The following is an 18,267-nucleotide window of genomic DNA, read 5'->3' on the forward strand; positions in this document are numbered from 1 at the left end:
TGTTCAGTGCTTACAAACTGACATACATACTAGAAACAACTGGGAGAGAGAAGCAGAAACTACATGTTGCTTTTATCAACTTCTCAAAAGCCTTTGACTCGGTCAACAGAACATTACTGATAGAAAAACTTGAGCCGCTTCTTGGAAGTGATAATGCCCTATTTGTTCTAATATGAAATATAGCCTACTTGCAGTGAACTACTTACATATTGACGACAACTTAACAACGCCCTTTCCGATAGAACAAACAACAGGACTGCTTCAGAGGGATCCGTTGGGCCCAATCCTGTTTAATATAGCAAACATGGGCGCAATCAGGAGAGTATGTGCGGAGAACGTAAAACTTTATGTGTATGCGGATGATATGGCAATTGAGTTTTCGTTCAGTGAAGATCTACAAACAGCTTTTGATAGATTAGTGGAAAGGGCAGGCAGAAACGATTAACAGCAAGTAAAATGCAAGTAAAACAGTAGCCTTGACATTCAGACAAGGAGGGAAAATTGCATTGAAAGGCACAATTTATTATAAGAGTGAAAGATTATCGACGCCCACCTCCTTTAAGTACCTGGAATGACTCTACAGTCACGGATACCACTTTCACGCTACGTATAAAAGACAAGGTCGCTTCAGCGATAATAGCCATGAATGAAATCAATCATCTGCAGAGTCTCTCAGTGGATACAGCGATGAAGCTCTTTAAAGTGAAGATTTCACCAATAGTGAGTTACAGACTACATCTAATATAGGACCATCTTACCAAGAGTAACTTAAGATATTTAGAGAAGATGGAAAGCTGTTTATCTAAAGAAAGTTCTAAGCCTATCAAAATTTACTCCCTCATGATTGGTATACAAACTAGTAAGAGGACCTGCAAGAGTGGATGCTACTACATTCTACAGAAGAACTTGAGTCAAAGAGAAAGGAAATATGGAGCACGTTTTATACCACGGATGCCATGACGACTCAAGATTGGAAACAATCAAATTATGAGCTACGACGTGTCATGACACGATTTGCGGTACATGGCTTCCATCACAGAATATGTGAATAAGAAACATCATGATCCGCAGGAGGATTGTATGTGTCGGCTGTTCAAGAACCGTTGTGATCGCTATCACCTCCAGGAATGTGGAAAAAGAGTGGTATCCTTGACCAAATTTTGTAGTGACTAACACAGAGTATGTTGTATTCTAAGTGAACATTTATTCCATGTATTTATGTATATAACTATCCCATGGCCATCGGCTGCATTAAACTATTTTCACAATCAATCGTTAGTATTAAACTTGAAACAAAATTACTATGTTAACATCAAAATCAACAATAACACATGGTAAACAAGAACAGGTAACAATTAAAATAATATTTCCTACGTTCAACTAATAAACGAATACAGTACACCAAATTCTAAACAAATGACAGCCTGCTGTTACAAGAAATTTATATTAAGTATACAAATGATATGATCATTGTATATTTAGAAACTTTGTACAAAGTCTTTTTAAAGATCAACAATATCAAAATATCATCTAGATAACATAATTAGTATACATATCTACAGAACTAATGAATTTATTTGTTATCACTTCAATTGCAGCATACAATCGAGTTCTCCAATTCTATAGGTAAAAAATTCTATTCGATCTTGGTAACCAAAAGAATGGAGGGACAGGTTTACTTGTTTTTCTTTTAAACATACAATCATGAGAGTATTAGACGATTCCATATTTCTGAAAGTGGCCACTGTTCGATAATTCATACAATATATGGTTACTGTACTAGATGCAATGATTTTCACTGGCTGTCAAATATGTATAGTAATCACTACAACCTTCAGTTCTTGGACAGGATATGTACTCTTATTTAACTTCCTAAATTATTTTTCTTTTCAAATTCCAATTTCCCTTTTCTTCCACGAATCACATATTTGTGCGGAGAACCACATATCAGTACAACTCTCAGTCCCTGTTAGGTGTCTGCCTGTGTTTGTGCAAGCTAATCTCAAGAACCACTGAATGAATTTTGATGCAGTTTTCACCATTGTACAGAGTTATTAGGAAGATTTAGGTATGTATATAAAAAGCATTCAACTATGATAAAAAAAAAAAAGTGGTAACTTTAGTGAAGAAAGAAAAGGAAAAAAAAAAAAAAGCAGCCATACAAGCTCTTTCTTGGCTTACACTGTCTAAACTGTCAATGATAGACCCCAAGTATGTGAGAAAGATTTGTATATTTGTTTACCATAAACAAACTCTTCAACAAAGTTAATGACAATATATATACCTATCTGTAAACCATTAACTTGCATTGAGCAATTTTATATTATAATTTGCAGTAAAAAGATCAAATTTAGAAACCATATTTTGAGATGTCATGTAATCCTTATCAAAATAAACTGTTTATTCATCTCAATAATCTCATTAAATTTGTAGGAATGTTGGTTTTTTTTTTTTTTTGCTAGGGGCTTTACGTCGCACCGACACAGATAGGTCTTATGGCGACGATGGGATAGGAAAGGCCTAGGAGTTGGAAGGAAGCGGCCGTGGCCTTAATTAAGGTACAGCCCCAGCATTTGCCTGGTGTGAAAATGGGAAACCACGGAAAACCATTTTCAGGGCTGCCGATAGTGGGATTCGAACCTACTATCTCCCGGACGCAAGCTCACAGCCGCACGCTTCTACGCGCACGGCCAACTCGCCCGGTTAGGAATGTTTTAGAAGTTATCATCGTTTTAGAGAAGGCACAGGAATGGTTTAAATATTGCATGGAAAGAAAGGAGTGGGCTAACAGGAAGAGTCGGTAAAGCCTTGAAAAACTGTTGCAGTGAGCTACATACATATCAGGAGGAAAACTACAACTAATGTTGTCTATAAGGCTTATAATGCATATCACTATACGTTCAAAATTGCTGCTGTGCGAAGCCAGGATGGATCGCTCGTTCCTATAATTTAAAAAAGTGGGTATGGGCTTTGTTGGAGCCATGGTTGCAGGTCTTTTAGGCAAAGAACATCATGTGAAAGTTGGGTAGATGTTAAAAATAAGTGAATGTGCAGAATCAAGTTTTTGTTTTTTGTTTGCCTGGACTTTTCTATTGCAAATATTTCTTAACTTCAATCAATTTCACTTTTTTTGAGTGTCTTCAGGCATATCTAGCTCCATATACTAGATGGGAGTAGTAGACATACTAGATTACAGCATGCAGCTGCCTCACCTTTAACTTGTTTGTAGGCTCTTTTTCACTCACGTTTGTATATTTTGGGCTTGTTCAATTCCTTTTGATTCATTCTTTATTCAAGTTTCCATTTTCAGTGGCCTTGAATCTTTTTTAAATTAAGATACTGAAACATTTCAGAAATTTTTATGAAGTAGATTGGCGCAATAGTGAATGGTGTGCACATCTACCATTTTGTGGTAAAATTGGAGTTCAGACCATGCAGTAAAATTAGTCAGACTTGAGACCTTGATCTGATAGCACATACTACTAGGTGCCGTTTGTTTTGTCTATGTCACATATATGGATATCTGTAATAATATTTGTGAGGAAACGTGATTAAGTATGTGAAAATAGTAAAATAGTTGTGAACTTCATAAAATGGTTAGATTATTTATAGCTTCCCCTTTTTAAGTCAGCTATAATATTTTTACTAGCTTTTACAGTTTTGTAGTAATTGAAGGAAGTCTGGTGTACACAGTTTTTGGTTCCATGGATTTTGTATCAAGGCAGCCAGTACTGGAACAAACTGATAAGATATATTCTACACTGAGAAGAATGGAAAGCAAGCAAGGTTGCAATTTTACATGACAGTAGATGATGTGATCATAGACAAAGGACAGAAAAATTCAGAAAACTGTTACCTGGCAACTGACATGTGCCAATGAAAGCTTTCTATATCAACTAATTTATTTTACTGTGACGTAGCAAACTAAACTTTACACAACCAAAGCAAAGGCATCTCCATACAGGCCATTTAAACATTTGGAGAAGTAGAATGTAAAGGCATCCACTAATCGAACCTCAGCAACTGGGGACATGTGCCTTTCCAGATATGGAGGTCTTCATCTTCCTGAGAGGAGATCAAAGCTATGTCATTCAGAATGAACCAGGCAGATTCCAACCACCTTGGCTAGGTAGCTTCCTAAACGTTTGTGCAATTACTGTAGCAATGACAGCCAACTAAAGGCGGCTGACAATAATGCCAGAGAGAGATAATAATCGTCGCGTAGCAGCGATAATATGCATGGGACCAGCAGCGAGAAAAACTATAGCATTGACGAACTGTTGAGGCTCATGATAAAGCAGCTCCTAGAAGAGGATGGAAGATGATTAACCCTACACTGCTCACCTTACTTTGGAGGTCACACATCATCACACATATTCTTTTTGTTACTTTTCTCTCCCTTTACTGCAATTAATTCTTTGTGTTGTGTTTTTAGATATCCGGATCTCCAAATGTCTAACGTAAGTTATAATATTGGTCAAAAGAAGGAAGATGAAAGTTCATTTTTACAGGTAGGCCTAGTTGGCACAATGAAATTTCATATCATGAAAGTAGAGTTGTCATAAATTCCCCCTCCTCCTAAAAATGCTCGGGAGTATACAAACTTGCCAGGGGCCGAGAAGAGGAAGTAGTAACTTCTTATTTCAAAAACTTCCATGTGCATGTCACTGATAGTGTGGAGACAGACTACTGCAAGTGAAAAATTATTTCTCAAATGCAAGAAAGGAAGGGTTTAGCAAAATGACATACTGTACATTCAAATCTTATTCCATTATACCCTTCTCAAAAGTTATGTTATCAAATGATTCCTGAGTAGTCTACACTGCATGAAAATATTTCAATATAGTTTTTAAAAAAGACTACAAATGCTATGAAATCCCAGGCAAAATATAAGGCTATGGGAAATATGACAGGAATATCTACAGATGCAAGTCTTCAGGTAAAAGGCCTATACTGCCATCTGTTGGATACTGGTCCAGACAGGCATGGTGATTATTTGGACATGATTTCCAGGAACCTGCTTTATAAATCACCCAGCTATTCACAGAACCTATTTGAGACCAGTGCTGAACATGTTTAAGATAATTGGGTCCATACCGATTTCTAGCAAACAAACCTGGATTCCATTCACCACGAACCCAAACTCCTGTAAATTTCACTAGTGTAGGCTTGTCTTGCATACTTGATGGAAGGAAGGAAGTACTAAGATTTTTTTCACCCCACATTTCAAAGTAAAAATCTGGTGTGTTCAGTTTGAAGTAGCGGTGCTTCTCAAAATTGGATAATTTATAACCTTGGTTGGCAAATAGCATTTGACTGTCATTAAATAGTTTTAAATCTTTAATTAAAACTGTAATATCCCCATCTACATCCCAAGGCAAATAATGCCTAAGTTTTACAGCACCCAGGAGACTTCCAGCTTCAAGTTCATAGTCAATCTTATGCTCCTTAGCAAAAGTATCCAGATATTTAACTGCTCCTTGAATCTGCTCAAAACAACAAGAAGGTAAAATCTTGGTTTTCACCCATACACTAGCTTCATTACACTTAATTTTAAGCTCCTTGCAGGTAAATGAAAATGTTATTTTTGGAGGGTAAGATATCTCTACAATTTGCCACTCCCTAGCCAATTCTAACCAAGACAGTTTACTTTCGGGAGTAGAAATTTCTTCTACTGGTCCCCTTTTAAAATACATTACATCTGGACAATTCATTACTAAAATATGTGATTGCTTTACACGTAAAAACCAATCTTTAAATAAAACATTGTGGGGTAACTGTTCATTTAACGGGAAATTTTTTAAAACACTTGTTTTTGCTATAAAAGGCCCCTCCAAATAATCACAGAACATACAATCCATGGCAGAATGCTGATAACCTTCAGTGTACTTCAAAACAAAGTTTTTTATTCGAGAAACATGGCAACCAACTTTCCAGTGGCCACTTTCATTTCTAAAAGCACCTCCTGCAACTCCCACAACAGTTGTATTTGAAATAACAAATATTTGTCTCTCGAGCCGAGCGAAAGAGTTGAAGTAAAATATATCAGCAGCTATGAGGGTATATGGGGTTCTGATCTCTTTTATTAACCGGTTCCATACTATTCCTGGATGATTAAGTTCTTCTTGAGTAATATCAAACAAATGGATATTACTGAAATTTTCAATTGTATCCCAAATAGATTGTTTAGTACTGTTTGTTGCTAAGAACACAGGAAGATCAGTGTTGTAGGTCTTAATCCCATTTAAGATGTTTCCCAAAGTCTCCACTTCTACTCTCCTGTTAAATATCAAGACAGTGAGTAGTTTGTTCAGTGATGGTTTCTTGTCCATCTTACAGGAAGGTGATACCTCAAAACCCTTCTCAAAGAATGGATAGCCATATCTGGTTCCCTTAAAATCCTCTCCACAGGTGTCTGGGACTGGGGGCGGTTGCGATGAAAGGAAATTATCAACACTAAGTGCATAGCGAGGATTGAGCAGAGAGATGACTTTGTTTAATTGCAGTAAAATTCCAGGATCAATGCCACGAGATTTTCCTGTAAAGATGAAAATAAACTATGTTAAAGAAATAATTATATGTGGAAAGTTATCTCAATTTTCAAATACATAAAACCAATTTCACTGTTAATTAGTACAATAGCCTTGCTCACAAGTATATAAACCAGTAAGTTTATAAAATCAACAAAATTTGTTCTTCAGAAAAAAATATATCCTTCAACATTCTTCTTCATGGCTCTTCTTGAATGTATTGGGGTCAGCACTAGATTTGGATTTGGCTCAGTTTTAAAGGTGGATGTCCTTCCCAATGCTAACTCTACAAAAAGAGATGTACTCACTATTGTGTGTTTTTGTGGTGGTTGGTATTGTAACGTGTTGTATGAACATGAAGAGAAGTTTCTTAAAATGAGCGTAAGCACCCAGTCCCCAAGCCAGAGGAATTAACCATATGCAGTTAAAATCCCTGACCCAGTATGTCAGAGATTTAAGAATGACTTGTGATTTGCAATTTCTATATTTTGTATATTTTCTACGGTACCTGTATTAATAACATGCTAGTTTGGCTCCTTGGCTCAATGGGATAAGAAAGGGCTGGAGTTGGGAAGGTAGCAGCCCTGGAATTTGACTGATGCAAAAAATGGGAAACAACAGAAAACCATCATTTGGGTTGCTGACGATGGGGTTTGAAACCACCATCTCCCAAATCTCCCATCTTAGACCTGCACAACTTATGCTCAACAGCCAACTCACTTTGTCTCCTCTTAACTGATATTTGAGAAAAATGAAGAGGTCCAACCCTTTGAAGAATGAGAGCACTAGTTAAAGGAAGGGGAGGGCCATGCATGTTCCCCTAGTCCTTATACAGTTAGCACCATCAGAGTTCAAAGAAAATGAGAGATGGTCGATGTATTCAATATGGTTCAACATAAAACAACAGCTGCCTCTGTGGATCCGTGGTAGAGTGTCGGCCTCCGGATCCCAAGATAGCGGGTTCAAACCCGGCAGAGGTAGTCGGATTTTTGAAGGGTGGAAAAAAGTTCATTCGACACTCTATGTCACAATTAAGTATTTATTTTCCACCTAGTCGATACAATGATTGCTTAAGGCAATTTTTAATGGTCAAAAGTGGTACATGTTTCGTATATAATCAACATCTTCAGCCACATAACACTGTTTAGATGAAAAATGTATAAAATTGACAAAGTAATGCTTTAGAGGAACTCTATGTCATACGATGTTGGCATGTAAAAGATCTCTGGTGATACATTTGGTATTTACCTGACAAAATTAATTAAATCTCAGCCATAGACGCCCAAGAGAGATCCGGTTTACTCTGTCTGCCATCTAGCGGACCTAGAGTAAAACGGAACATCGAAACTGACGAGCAGACAGCCAGATGGCGTCAAATCAAAATGTCTGCAAACGGTAGCTGAGGCCAAACGATTATTATTATTAATTAACATAAAACAACTAGTAAAATTGACTGCCTGATGCAAATCAATTATTATACACATGAAATAGATGTCCCACTCCTACTTTTTGTAATAAGCAGATGGTGTATTTAAAGTTCCAAGAAGCAAAGGAAAACCAGCAGGCAACCATTATATGGTGCAATGTTCAAGAATTAATTGATAACAGAAAGTTCTGGCTCTACTACATTTTATAAGCATTGCAAAGTGAAATTAGAGCACAGAGACTGATTAATTCCAAGTACAGTACCCAAGTTTTTAGTGTTAATGAAAATAAAATGCCTCCATAATTCATAGTAGAAGTAATAAACAGAACAGGAACAAATTCAAAAATTTATATGCAGGGATCTGAATTAAAATCAGCTTCCCATTACAAGTACCTCAGAAGAAAAATCTCAAGCAGGAAATATTCAACAGGACCCAAAAAGCATATTTTACAATAAAGTCAGCAACCTACTTTGGGACAGATAATACCCCAAAAAGCCAAAATAAGTATGTAGGCCTATCACACATATTTTGTACCAAGTATCATGTACGGTTTAGAGACATGTACTATTCTAAGCAAAGACTTCAGCAGAATTCACGCAACAAAAATTAGATTCACCAGAACTATGAATCAAAAGAAACGGACAAGATCAGATATGAAGTGAATAGGAAGGAAACCGATTTTAATACCAGTGTTATACAGAAGCTTTGTTGTAAATTAATACATAAAATATATACCATATCTATGGTTTTATTTAATATAAACAAAGCATGGTATTTCAACAACAATAGTCTATGAGCATTGAACTGACACTAAGGATACGATGAAGAGTGGATTTGGTCAAAACTAGCAAAAAGAAAACTGCCAGGAACTGGACTCGGGCCTCTTATGGGTAAAAGAAACATATAAGAGATGCAAAGAAAATAAAACATAACAGTGACAAGGGTAAGAACTTAAATTTATTATGAAAATCAAATCAAAAGAAAATAGCATAAGTAAAACGGGGGCCGAAAATCAAATGGGCAATATTAATAATATGTGGCCCGTGATTAAAATACACCAGACACAATGATAATAATACCTTCGCAAACGCTTACCTTCGTAAAGGACGTGAAGAAAAGATTAGCATAAAGATATGGCATCAATACCAATTAGCTGAAGCATATGAGTTTAGACGGTACAAAACATTTCTTTATAGCACGTCAGGTCAAGACAATCATAAGATTAGAGAGTAATAGCCTCACATAATAACGTACTCTCATTCGATTCTACCGTCAAGGCATCAAGACTCTCAACAATAATAATTACATCCCCCAAGAATACAATAACATTAAGTAAAAAGAGCATAAATAGAGAAGAGGGAAGGGTGCACCGAGCTCTTAAAATTCAACCAGAGAGAAAAGCAAAAGGGGCGGTTACCATAGTTTCACGCAACACAACAAGAAAATATGGAAAGGCAACCCTCAAGGAATAAAACATATTAAACTACAAAATAAGTAAGGAAAGCCAATGACGGCGATATGAAACGATCAATAAACAGGTAAATTAAGCACAAAAGGTAGCACGAATCAAAAGTCAGAACCACCCACGCTCACACAGAGACCAAGAGGTTAGGTTGTCGCAAATAAAGGAACATATAAGAGTGTCAACGTACAGCACATAATAAATAAACAACCGCTCTCGAGCTCAGACAATATGAAACAGAAAGTGGTCCATCAAAAGAGACAGAGTGTCTTCAATACCAAAACACACAGAAGCAGGCAAATCGCATAGTTAGCTTGAATTCATACCAGATCAATGAAATGGATATGAATTATACAGAACACGCGATAAAATAATACATGAGCTCAAGCGGAATGTTAGCAAAGCGACATGGGTAAAAGGTCTCGGTCGCACACAGCAGACAATCTCATACATACACATGAATCCGTGTTACCTTCTATTCTCAAAATAAACATAGTGAATCAGTAAAAGAAATCAAGGTTAACACACGAATAAATCAGAAAAAAACACGTAATGAGGGAAGCCTTTATAACCCAACTAAAAGAAGATTAAAGAAAAATAAATACCTCGATAATATAAGCAAACAGCATACTCAAAAGGTTGAGATGTGTCCAAAGACATCTTGAATTTCTTAAAATATCTTTTATAAGCCATAAAGGCGACATGAAAATCGAATCCCTCCATCTTCTCAAGTCGAAAAGATCTCAAAAAAAATCCATCAGAAAGATAATCCCACAAGACGGGGCAGAAAGAAATGCTTTGACCTATTCTATCGTATAAGACGCCATCTGTCGGAATAGAGAAGGATTATATAGTGGTAACGACACATGATGGGAAAGAGTAATAGTTGATAGATACTAGAGTTCGCTAGGAACGTGAAGACATCAGAAAAGTAAATGTACCATAAACTGATATGGTGCGGTAGAGCATCCAGGAAAGAATAATAGTTACCAAAGATTATAATTTCCACAAAGATAAAGGCAGAGAGATTATTTATATAGCACTCTTTGTTTATATCGTATCATTCCCCCCTCCTTTAAAGTTGAGAAGATTTTGAATCAGTCATCACGACAGACAATGAGACTGCTCACTAGAGTGAGACTGTTCACTATGGTGAAGGGTAGATGGTGTAGAGGATGGAAATTCTTTGATGAGTTGTGGCAACGCAGGAGTTTCATCAGAAGCAGGAGACAGATTCACACCTTCACCTGTCTCAACAGAGTTTTAAAGTAGCCGACCAGCTAGGGCAAGATGTCTAGTAATAACTGTTGTTTCTCTTCCATCTGGCAACCTGACGTGGGCATACTCAGAATTCCCCTCCAGTAGGGTAACTTCATCTATGAGGGGTTCATATTTAGATTGGCGAATGTGTCTCCTTAACAGAACTACTCCGGGTTTCATTAGCCAAGTATGTATAGAAGAACCATCGCTTGATCTTTGTACATGCTTGAACATTCGTTCATGCAGGGTTGCATTTGTTAAGTACATAAAAGTAATTGTACTGAGCTTAAAGCATCAGATGAAACTGTCTCCCATTGACTAAGATTACCATAATTCCATGACTTTTCATTGCTAACTGAACTGTCTTCCATACAATACTAACATACCTTTCTGCTTGGCTAATCCCTTGGGGGTTATATGGAGTAGTTTGACTTGAAACAATGCCAGACAAATTCAAAAATTGCTTTAATTCTTCAGCAATGAAGGATGTTCCATGGTTTGAATGAATATAAATGCAAGGGTGCCAAACTTGGCGATGGGTTCTTTCAGTTTTGATACGACCCTAGATGAAGAGAAATCAGAACCAGGGAAGGCAAACTGAAACCGGGAAAATTCATCAATAATAATTAGAAGATTAGAAGAGGTCCTTTGAACTCTAAACTGAGAGGCTCAAATGGTTGAGTTGCCTTAATAAGCTTCCCTTGGTGTTCAAAAAAGCGTGATTTGACCTCAGTGCAGACATGGCATGAAGATATAATTTGTCTGGCTTCCTCCAGAGAGGCTTCTTAGCCAGTGGTAAAAAAGCTTCTTCAGGATGACATAAGGACTGATAAATTTCAGTTAACTTGTTTAAAGACATGTCATTCATGGCAGAACACTGGTGAGAAAAAGTATCCATCACATTATTTTCTATACCAGGGCTATATGATTTCATAGTTGTAGCATGATAATTACAATAACTATCTTAAAATTTTCTCATTCTTCACCTTTCAAAGAATTTGGGTGTTAAACATGAAGGAAACTCATTTCTGTTCAGTAATTGAAGGGGTCCCCAGAAAATGTTGGATAATCCTATTTCAATGAAAGTGAGTTTTAGGTTGAATAACGTTGGATATACAATGCCTCACAAGATAAAGGAATAAATGAGTTGCTACTGCAGTTTGCATCCATGGTAACCAGCTTTGAAATATGAGCTCCGTGGAAAAACGCTGTACATCCATTCAACATGGCGGAGGAAGAATTGTGTTTATCATCTGTTTCTCAGTTATTACGAGAGAATAAGGGCAGAAAACGGCCTATTAATGTTACCAATTGGCAGAATAATCTGCGTAAATGTCAAAGGAATAGTGGTAAAGAGTATGAAACAAGGAAAGGTGCGGTAAAACCTGGAAAATGTCCTCCAAGTAAGGTGCGTAGAATAACGATGTATATCACATATATTGTAGGTTAAGTTTAGGTATGTTGCTTTCAAAGTGGCATTTCATGTGTATTGTGCAAACCAAAGTTTTACATTATAATATATGTGAGTGAGCAGGCAATATATCAGTGGGGTATTTTAGGTACAGGATGTTTACAAAGTAGGTGACTGTGTGCTTCTCTTTCTGTTTAGGACCATGTTTGTACATGTCTTCACAGCAATTGTAAGAAACTTAACGTGGATATGAAGAAAGATACATTCAGTGATTTTTATGCTTTAAATTACAATGGGCAGTCTAAACTTCTAGCCTCAAATATGGACATAACTGAACCTAAACGTCGTCAACTTGAAGAGGTTGTTTCACATAAATCGTGTTCGTACAGGTACTATATTCCAGTGAAGGCGAAGCATCTTCAGGTCTGCCCAAAAACATTTTGTGATACGTTTCAGATTACACAAAGAAGAGTGCAGATCTTACAGCAAAAAATTAAAAATGGGGAAACAGACTTCAAGGATGGCCGGGGTTCCCATAAAAACAGACCGCACCATGTTCCGAAGACAAAGAGTCTGTGTGTGGATCATATCAACAGTTTCCCCTTCCAAGAGAGTCACTATAGCAGGAAAGACAATGCTAAAAAATGCCTTCGTTCAGACTTGAATGTTGCTGCAATGTAAAAACTATTCCAGAAAGTCCACCCCAATTCTAGGGTCTCGTTGCATATGTACCGAGATATTTTCACTTCAGAATTTAATACATGTTTTGGACTTCCAAGGTCGGACAGCTGTGCTTCATGTGACAAACTGTTCATGAAGTTGATTACAGCAGAATCGGATGAAGAAAGGAACAAAATAACTTTGGAAAACGAACGTCACCATCGTCACCAAGGATTATAATTTCCACAAATATAAAAGCAGAGAGATTATTTATATAGCACTCTTTGTTTATATCATATCATTACCCCCTCCTTTAAAGTTGAGAAGATTTTGAATCAGTCCTCAAGACAGACAATGTAGTTGTATTATGTGTTGATCTTTAACAAGTATTCTTCTGTCCAACTTTGACACATTCTAATATTTTTTATCAGAGGCAATATGCTACATATAATTTTGACATTTTTAATCCAGTGAGACCAACAACAATGCAGACAGCAGAAAAGGCTTATACAACAATGAATGACAATATTGCTGTTGCTCATGAAAGAGACGATTTAGTTGTATTATGTGTTGATCTTCAACAAGTATTCTTCTGTCCAACTTGTCGCGAGCACCGATTCGCAACACGTCCTTCCGTGGGAAATTATGGAGCGAGCGCATCGAACGAGATTCGATCCGTGACCTCCCAGTCAGAAATCCCTAATACTCATGAGTAGTTTAAGTGTAATATATAGAAGGAAAATACAGCAAGAAACAGTGGAAGTGAATGAGTAAGTGTAATAGAATACCAGTGCAGTGAATAAGTGCAGAATTGCAATTATGATTAAAAGCATTTCTTAAAGCTAGTCTCAACTTGGAACATTTCAGTGAGCTGAGAATGAGGCAAACTTGTGCAATCAGAATATTGGTCAGAGAAACAAGTAAACAGACTAGAAGTTCATAGTTAGAAGCTTTTAGAGGTTGGAGCAGGAAAAACAAACCTGTTGTTGGTCACGTAGCAAGGTGCCCTGTAAAAATAAGAACGCATGCTATAGTGCAATAATTCTTTCTAGAAAGAATCTCTGGAAGGTCACCAGTCACATGTACATCCATGAGACGGGTGGGACCACACTTGAAGTAACCAATAGGAAACTAACAGATCAGTGAAGTGAGGGAACATAGTAGTAGGGGATGACTTGTTCCAGAAGCTCAGAGAAATGATAAAGGGGAGTGACAAAGGAGCTTCGTGGTTCATTTGAATGAATGAATGAATGAATGAATACTGATCTGCATTTAGGGCAGTCGCCCAGGTGGCAGATTCCCTATCTGTTGCTTTCCTAGCCTTTTCCGAAATGATTTCAAAGAAATTGGAAATTTATTGAACATCTCCCTTGGTAAGTTATTCCAATCCCTAACTCCCCTTCCTATAAATGAATATTTGCCCCAGTTTGTCCTCTTGAATTCCAACTTAATCTTCATATTGTGATCTTTCCTACTTTTATAGACGCCAGTCAAACCTATTCGTCTACTAATGTCATTCCACGCCATCTCTCCGCTGAGAGCTCGAAACATACCACTTAGTCGAGCAGCTCTTCTTCTCTCTCTCAATTCTTCCCAACCCAAACATTGCAACATTTTTGTAACGCTACTCTTTTGTCGGAAATCACCCAGAACAAATCGAGCTGCTTTTCTTTGGATTTTTTCCAGTTCTTGAATCAGGTAACCCTGGTGAGGGTCCCATACACTGGAACCATACTCTAGTTGGGGTCTTACCAGAGACTTATATGCACTCTCCTTTACATCCTTACTACAACCCCTAAACAGCCTCATAACCATGTGCAGAGATCGGTACCCTTTATTTACAATCCCATTTATGTGATTACCCCAGTGAAGATCTTTCCTTATATTAACACCTAGATACCTACAATGATCCCCAAAAGGAACTTTCACCCCATCAACGCAGTAATTAAAAGTGAGAGGACTTTTCCTATTTGTGAAACTCACAACCTGACTTTTAGTCCAGTTTATCAACATACCATTGCCTGCTGTCCATCTCACAATATTTTCGAGGTCACGTTGCAGTTGCTCACAATCTTGTAACTTATTTATCACTCTATAGAGAATAACATCATCCGCAAAAAGCCTTACCTCCGATTCCACTCCTTGACTCATATCATTTATATATATAAGAAAACATAAAGGTCCAATAACACTGCCCTGAGGAACTCCCCTATCAACTATTACAGGGTCAGACAAAGCTTCACCTACTCTAACTCTCTGAGATCTATTTTCTAGAAATATAGCAACCCATTCAGTCACTCTTTTGTCTAGTCCAATTGCACTCATTTTTGCCAGTAGTCTCCCATGATCCACCCTATCAAATGCTTTAGACATGTCAATTGCGATACAGTCCATTTGACCTCCAGAATCCAAAATATCTGCTATATCTTGCTGGAATCCTACAAGTTGAGCTTCAGTGGAATAACCTTTCCTAAAACCGAATTGCCTTCTATCGAACCAGTTATTAATTTCACAAACATGTCTAATATAATCAGAAAGAATGCCTTCCCAAAGCTTACATACAATGCATGTCAAACTTACTGGCCTGTAATTTTCAGCTTAATGTCTATCACCCTTTCCTTTATACACAGGGGCTACTATAGCAACTCTCCATTCATCTGGTATAGCTCCTTCGGCCAAACAATAATCAAATAAGTACTTCAGTTATGGTACTATATCCCAACCCATTGTCTTTAGTATATCCCCAGAAATCTGATCAATTCCAGCCGCTTTTCTAGTTTTCAACTTTTGTATCTTATTGTGAATGTCATTGTTATCATATGTAAATTTTGTTACTTCTTTGGCCTTAGTCTCTTCCTCTATCTCGACATTATCCTTGTAACCAACAATCTTTACATACTGTTGACTGAATACTTCTGCCTTTTGAAGATCCTCACATACACACTCCCCTTGTTCATTAATTATTCCTGGAATGTCCTTCTTGGAACCTGTTTCTGCCTTAAAATACCTATACATACACTTCCATTTTTCACTAAAATTTGTATGACTGCCAATTATGCTTGCCATCATGTTATCCTTAGCTGCCTTCTTTGCTAAATTCAATTTTCTAGTAAGTTCCTTCAATTTCTCCTTACTTCCACAGCCATTTCTATTTCTTTCCAGTCTGCACCTCCTTCTTAGTCTCTTTATTTCTCTATTATACACTGACTGACAGTGACAATGCAACACCAGAGAGGAGTGGTTCGAAAGGGATGAAAGTTGGGGAAAAAACAGAGACGGCACGGATGAATAATTGATGTTTATTTCAAACCGATATGCAGGTTACACAATACGCACGGCATCGACTCAGTAGGATGTAGGACCACCGCGAGCGGCGATGCACGCAGAAACACGTCGAGGTACAGGGTCAATAAGAGTGCGGATGGTGTCCTGAGGGATGGTTCTCCATTCTCTGTCAACCATTTGCCACAGTTGGTCGTCCGTACGAGGCTGGGGCAGAGTTTGCAAACGGCGTCCAATGAGATCCCACACGTGTTCGATTGGTGAGAGATCCGGAGAGTACGCTGGCCACGGAAGCATCTGTACACCTCGTAGAGCCTGTTGGGAGATGCGAGCAGTGTGTGGGCGGGCATTATCCTGCTGAAACAGAGAAACAGAGCATTGGGCAGCCCCTGAAGGTACGGGAGTGCCACCGGCCGCAGCACATGCTGCACGTAGCGGTGGGCATTTAACGTGCCTTGAATACGCACTAGAGGTGACGTGGAATCATAAGCAATAGCGCCCCAAACCATGATGCCGCGTTGTCTAGCGGTAGGGCGCTCCACAGTTACTGCCGGATTTGACCTTTCTCCACGCCGACGCCACACTCGTCTGCGGTGACTATCACTGACAGAACAGAAGCGTGACTCATCGGAGAACACGACGTTCCGCCATTCCCTCATCCAAGTCGCTCTAGCCCGGCACCATGCCAGGCGTGCACGTCTATGCTGTGGAGTCAATGGTAATCTTCTGAGCGGACGCCGGGAGTGCAGGCCTCCTTCAACCAATCGACGGGAAATTGTTCTGGTCGATATTGGAACAGCCAGGGTGTCTTGCACATGCTGAAGAATGGCGGTTGACGTGGCGTGCGGGGCTGCCACCGCTTGGCGGCGGATGCGCCGATCCTCGCGTGCTGACGTCACTCGGGCTGCGCCTGGACCCCTCGCACGTGCCACATGTCCCTGCGCCAACCATCTTCGCCACAGGCGCTGCACCGTGGACACATCCCTATGGGTATCGGCTGCGATTTGACGAAGCGACCAACCTGCCCTTCTCAGCCCGATCACCATACCCCTCGTAAAGTCGTCTGTCTGCTGTCTGCTGGAAATGCCTCCGTTGACGGCGGCCTGGCATTCTTAGCTATACACGTGTCCTGTGGCACACGACAACACGTTCTACAATGACTGTCGGCTGAGAAATCACGGTACGAAGTGGGCCATTCGCCAACGCCGTGTCCCATTTATCGTTCGCTACGTGCGCAGCACAGCGGATTTCACATCATGAGCATACCTCAGTGACGTCAGTCTACCCTGCAATTGGCATAAAGTTCTGACCACTCCTTCTTGGTGTTGCATTTGCTCTGTCAGTCAGTGTAATAAGGTAGGTCTTTACCATTCCTTACCACCCTTAAAGGTACAAACCTGCTTTCGCATTCCTCAACAATTTCTTTAAACCCATCCCAGAGTCTGTTTACATTTTTATTTACCGTTTTCCACCGATCATAGTTACTTTTTAGAAACTGCCTCATGCCTGCTTTATCAGCCATATGGTACTGCCTAATAGTCCTACTTTTAAGACCTTCCTTTCTATCGCATTTATTTTTAACTACCACAAAAACAGCCTCATGATCACTAATACCATCTATTATTTCAATTTCCCTATAGAGTTCATCTGGTTTTATCAGCACCACGTCCAGGATATTTTTCCCTCTGGTTGGTTCCATCACTTTCTGAATCAGCTGTCCTTCCCATATTAACTTATTTGCCATTTTTTGGTCATGCTTCCTGCTATTCGCATTTCCTTCCCAATTGACATCTGGCAAATTCAGATCTCCCACTACAATCACATTTCTTTCCATGTCGTTTCCCACAAAGCTGACTATCCTATCAAATAATTCCGAATCCCCGTCAGTGCTACCCTTTCCCGATCTGTACACTCCAAATATGTCAAGTTGCCTATTATCTTTAGAAATGAGCCTTACACCTAGAATTTCATGTGTCTCATCTTTAACTTTTTTGTAGCTTACAAATTCTTCTTTCACCAGAATGAACACTCCCCCTCCCACCATTCCTATCCTATCTCTACGATACACACTCCAGTGCCGTGAGAAAATTTCTGCATCCATTATATCATTTCTCAGCCATGATTCAACTCCTATTACAATATCTGGTAAATATATATCTATTAAATTACTTAATTCTATTCCTTTCTTTACAATACTTCTACAGTTCAATACTAACAATTTTATGTCATCCCTAC

The 18,267-nt window shown here is 38.6% G+C and overlaps 1 protein-coding gene across 3 annotated transcripts in view; it reads right to left on the reverse strand.

Moving 5' to 3' along the window:
* Nucleotides 1-1,344: 1,344 nt before the first annotated feature.
* LOC136858560 (uncharacterized) overlaps nt 1,345-18,267 on the reverse strand; it is a 106,306-nt gene continuing 89,383 nt past the window's right edge. For all 3 annotated transcript variants that reach the window (XM_067138183.2, XM_067138184.2, XM_067138188.2), the window contains one exon: nt 1,345-6,538. In XM_067138183.2, coding sequence (XP_066994284.2) covers nt 4,920-6,538 — 1,619 coding nt within the window. In that variant the 3' untranslated portion in view covers nt 1,345-4,919. The remainder of the gene's footprint in view (nt 6,539-18,267) is intronic.

Source organism: Anabrus simplex, chromosome 1, assembly GCF_040414725.1.
Source record: "Anabrus simplex isolate iqAnaSimp1 chromosome 1, ASM4041472v1, whole genome shotgun sequence".
NCBI lineage: Eukaryota > Metazoa > Arthropoda > Insecta > Orthoptera > Tettigoniidae > Anabrus > Anabrus simplex.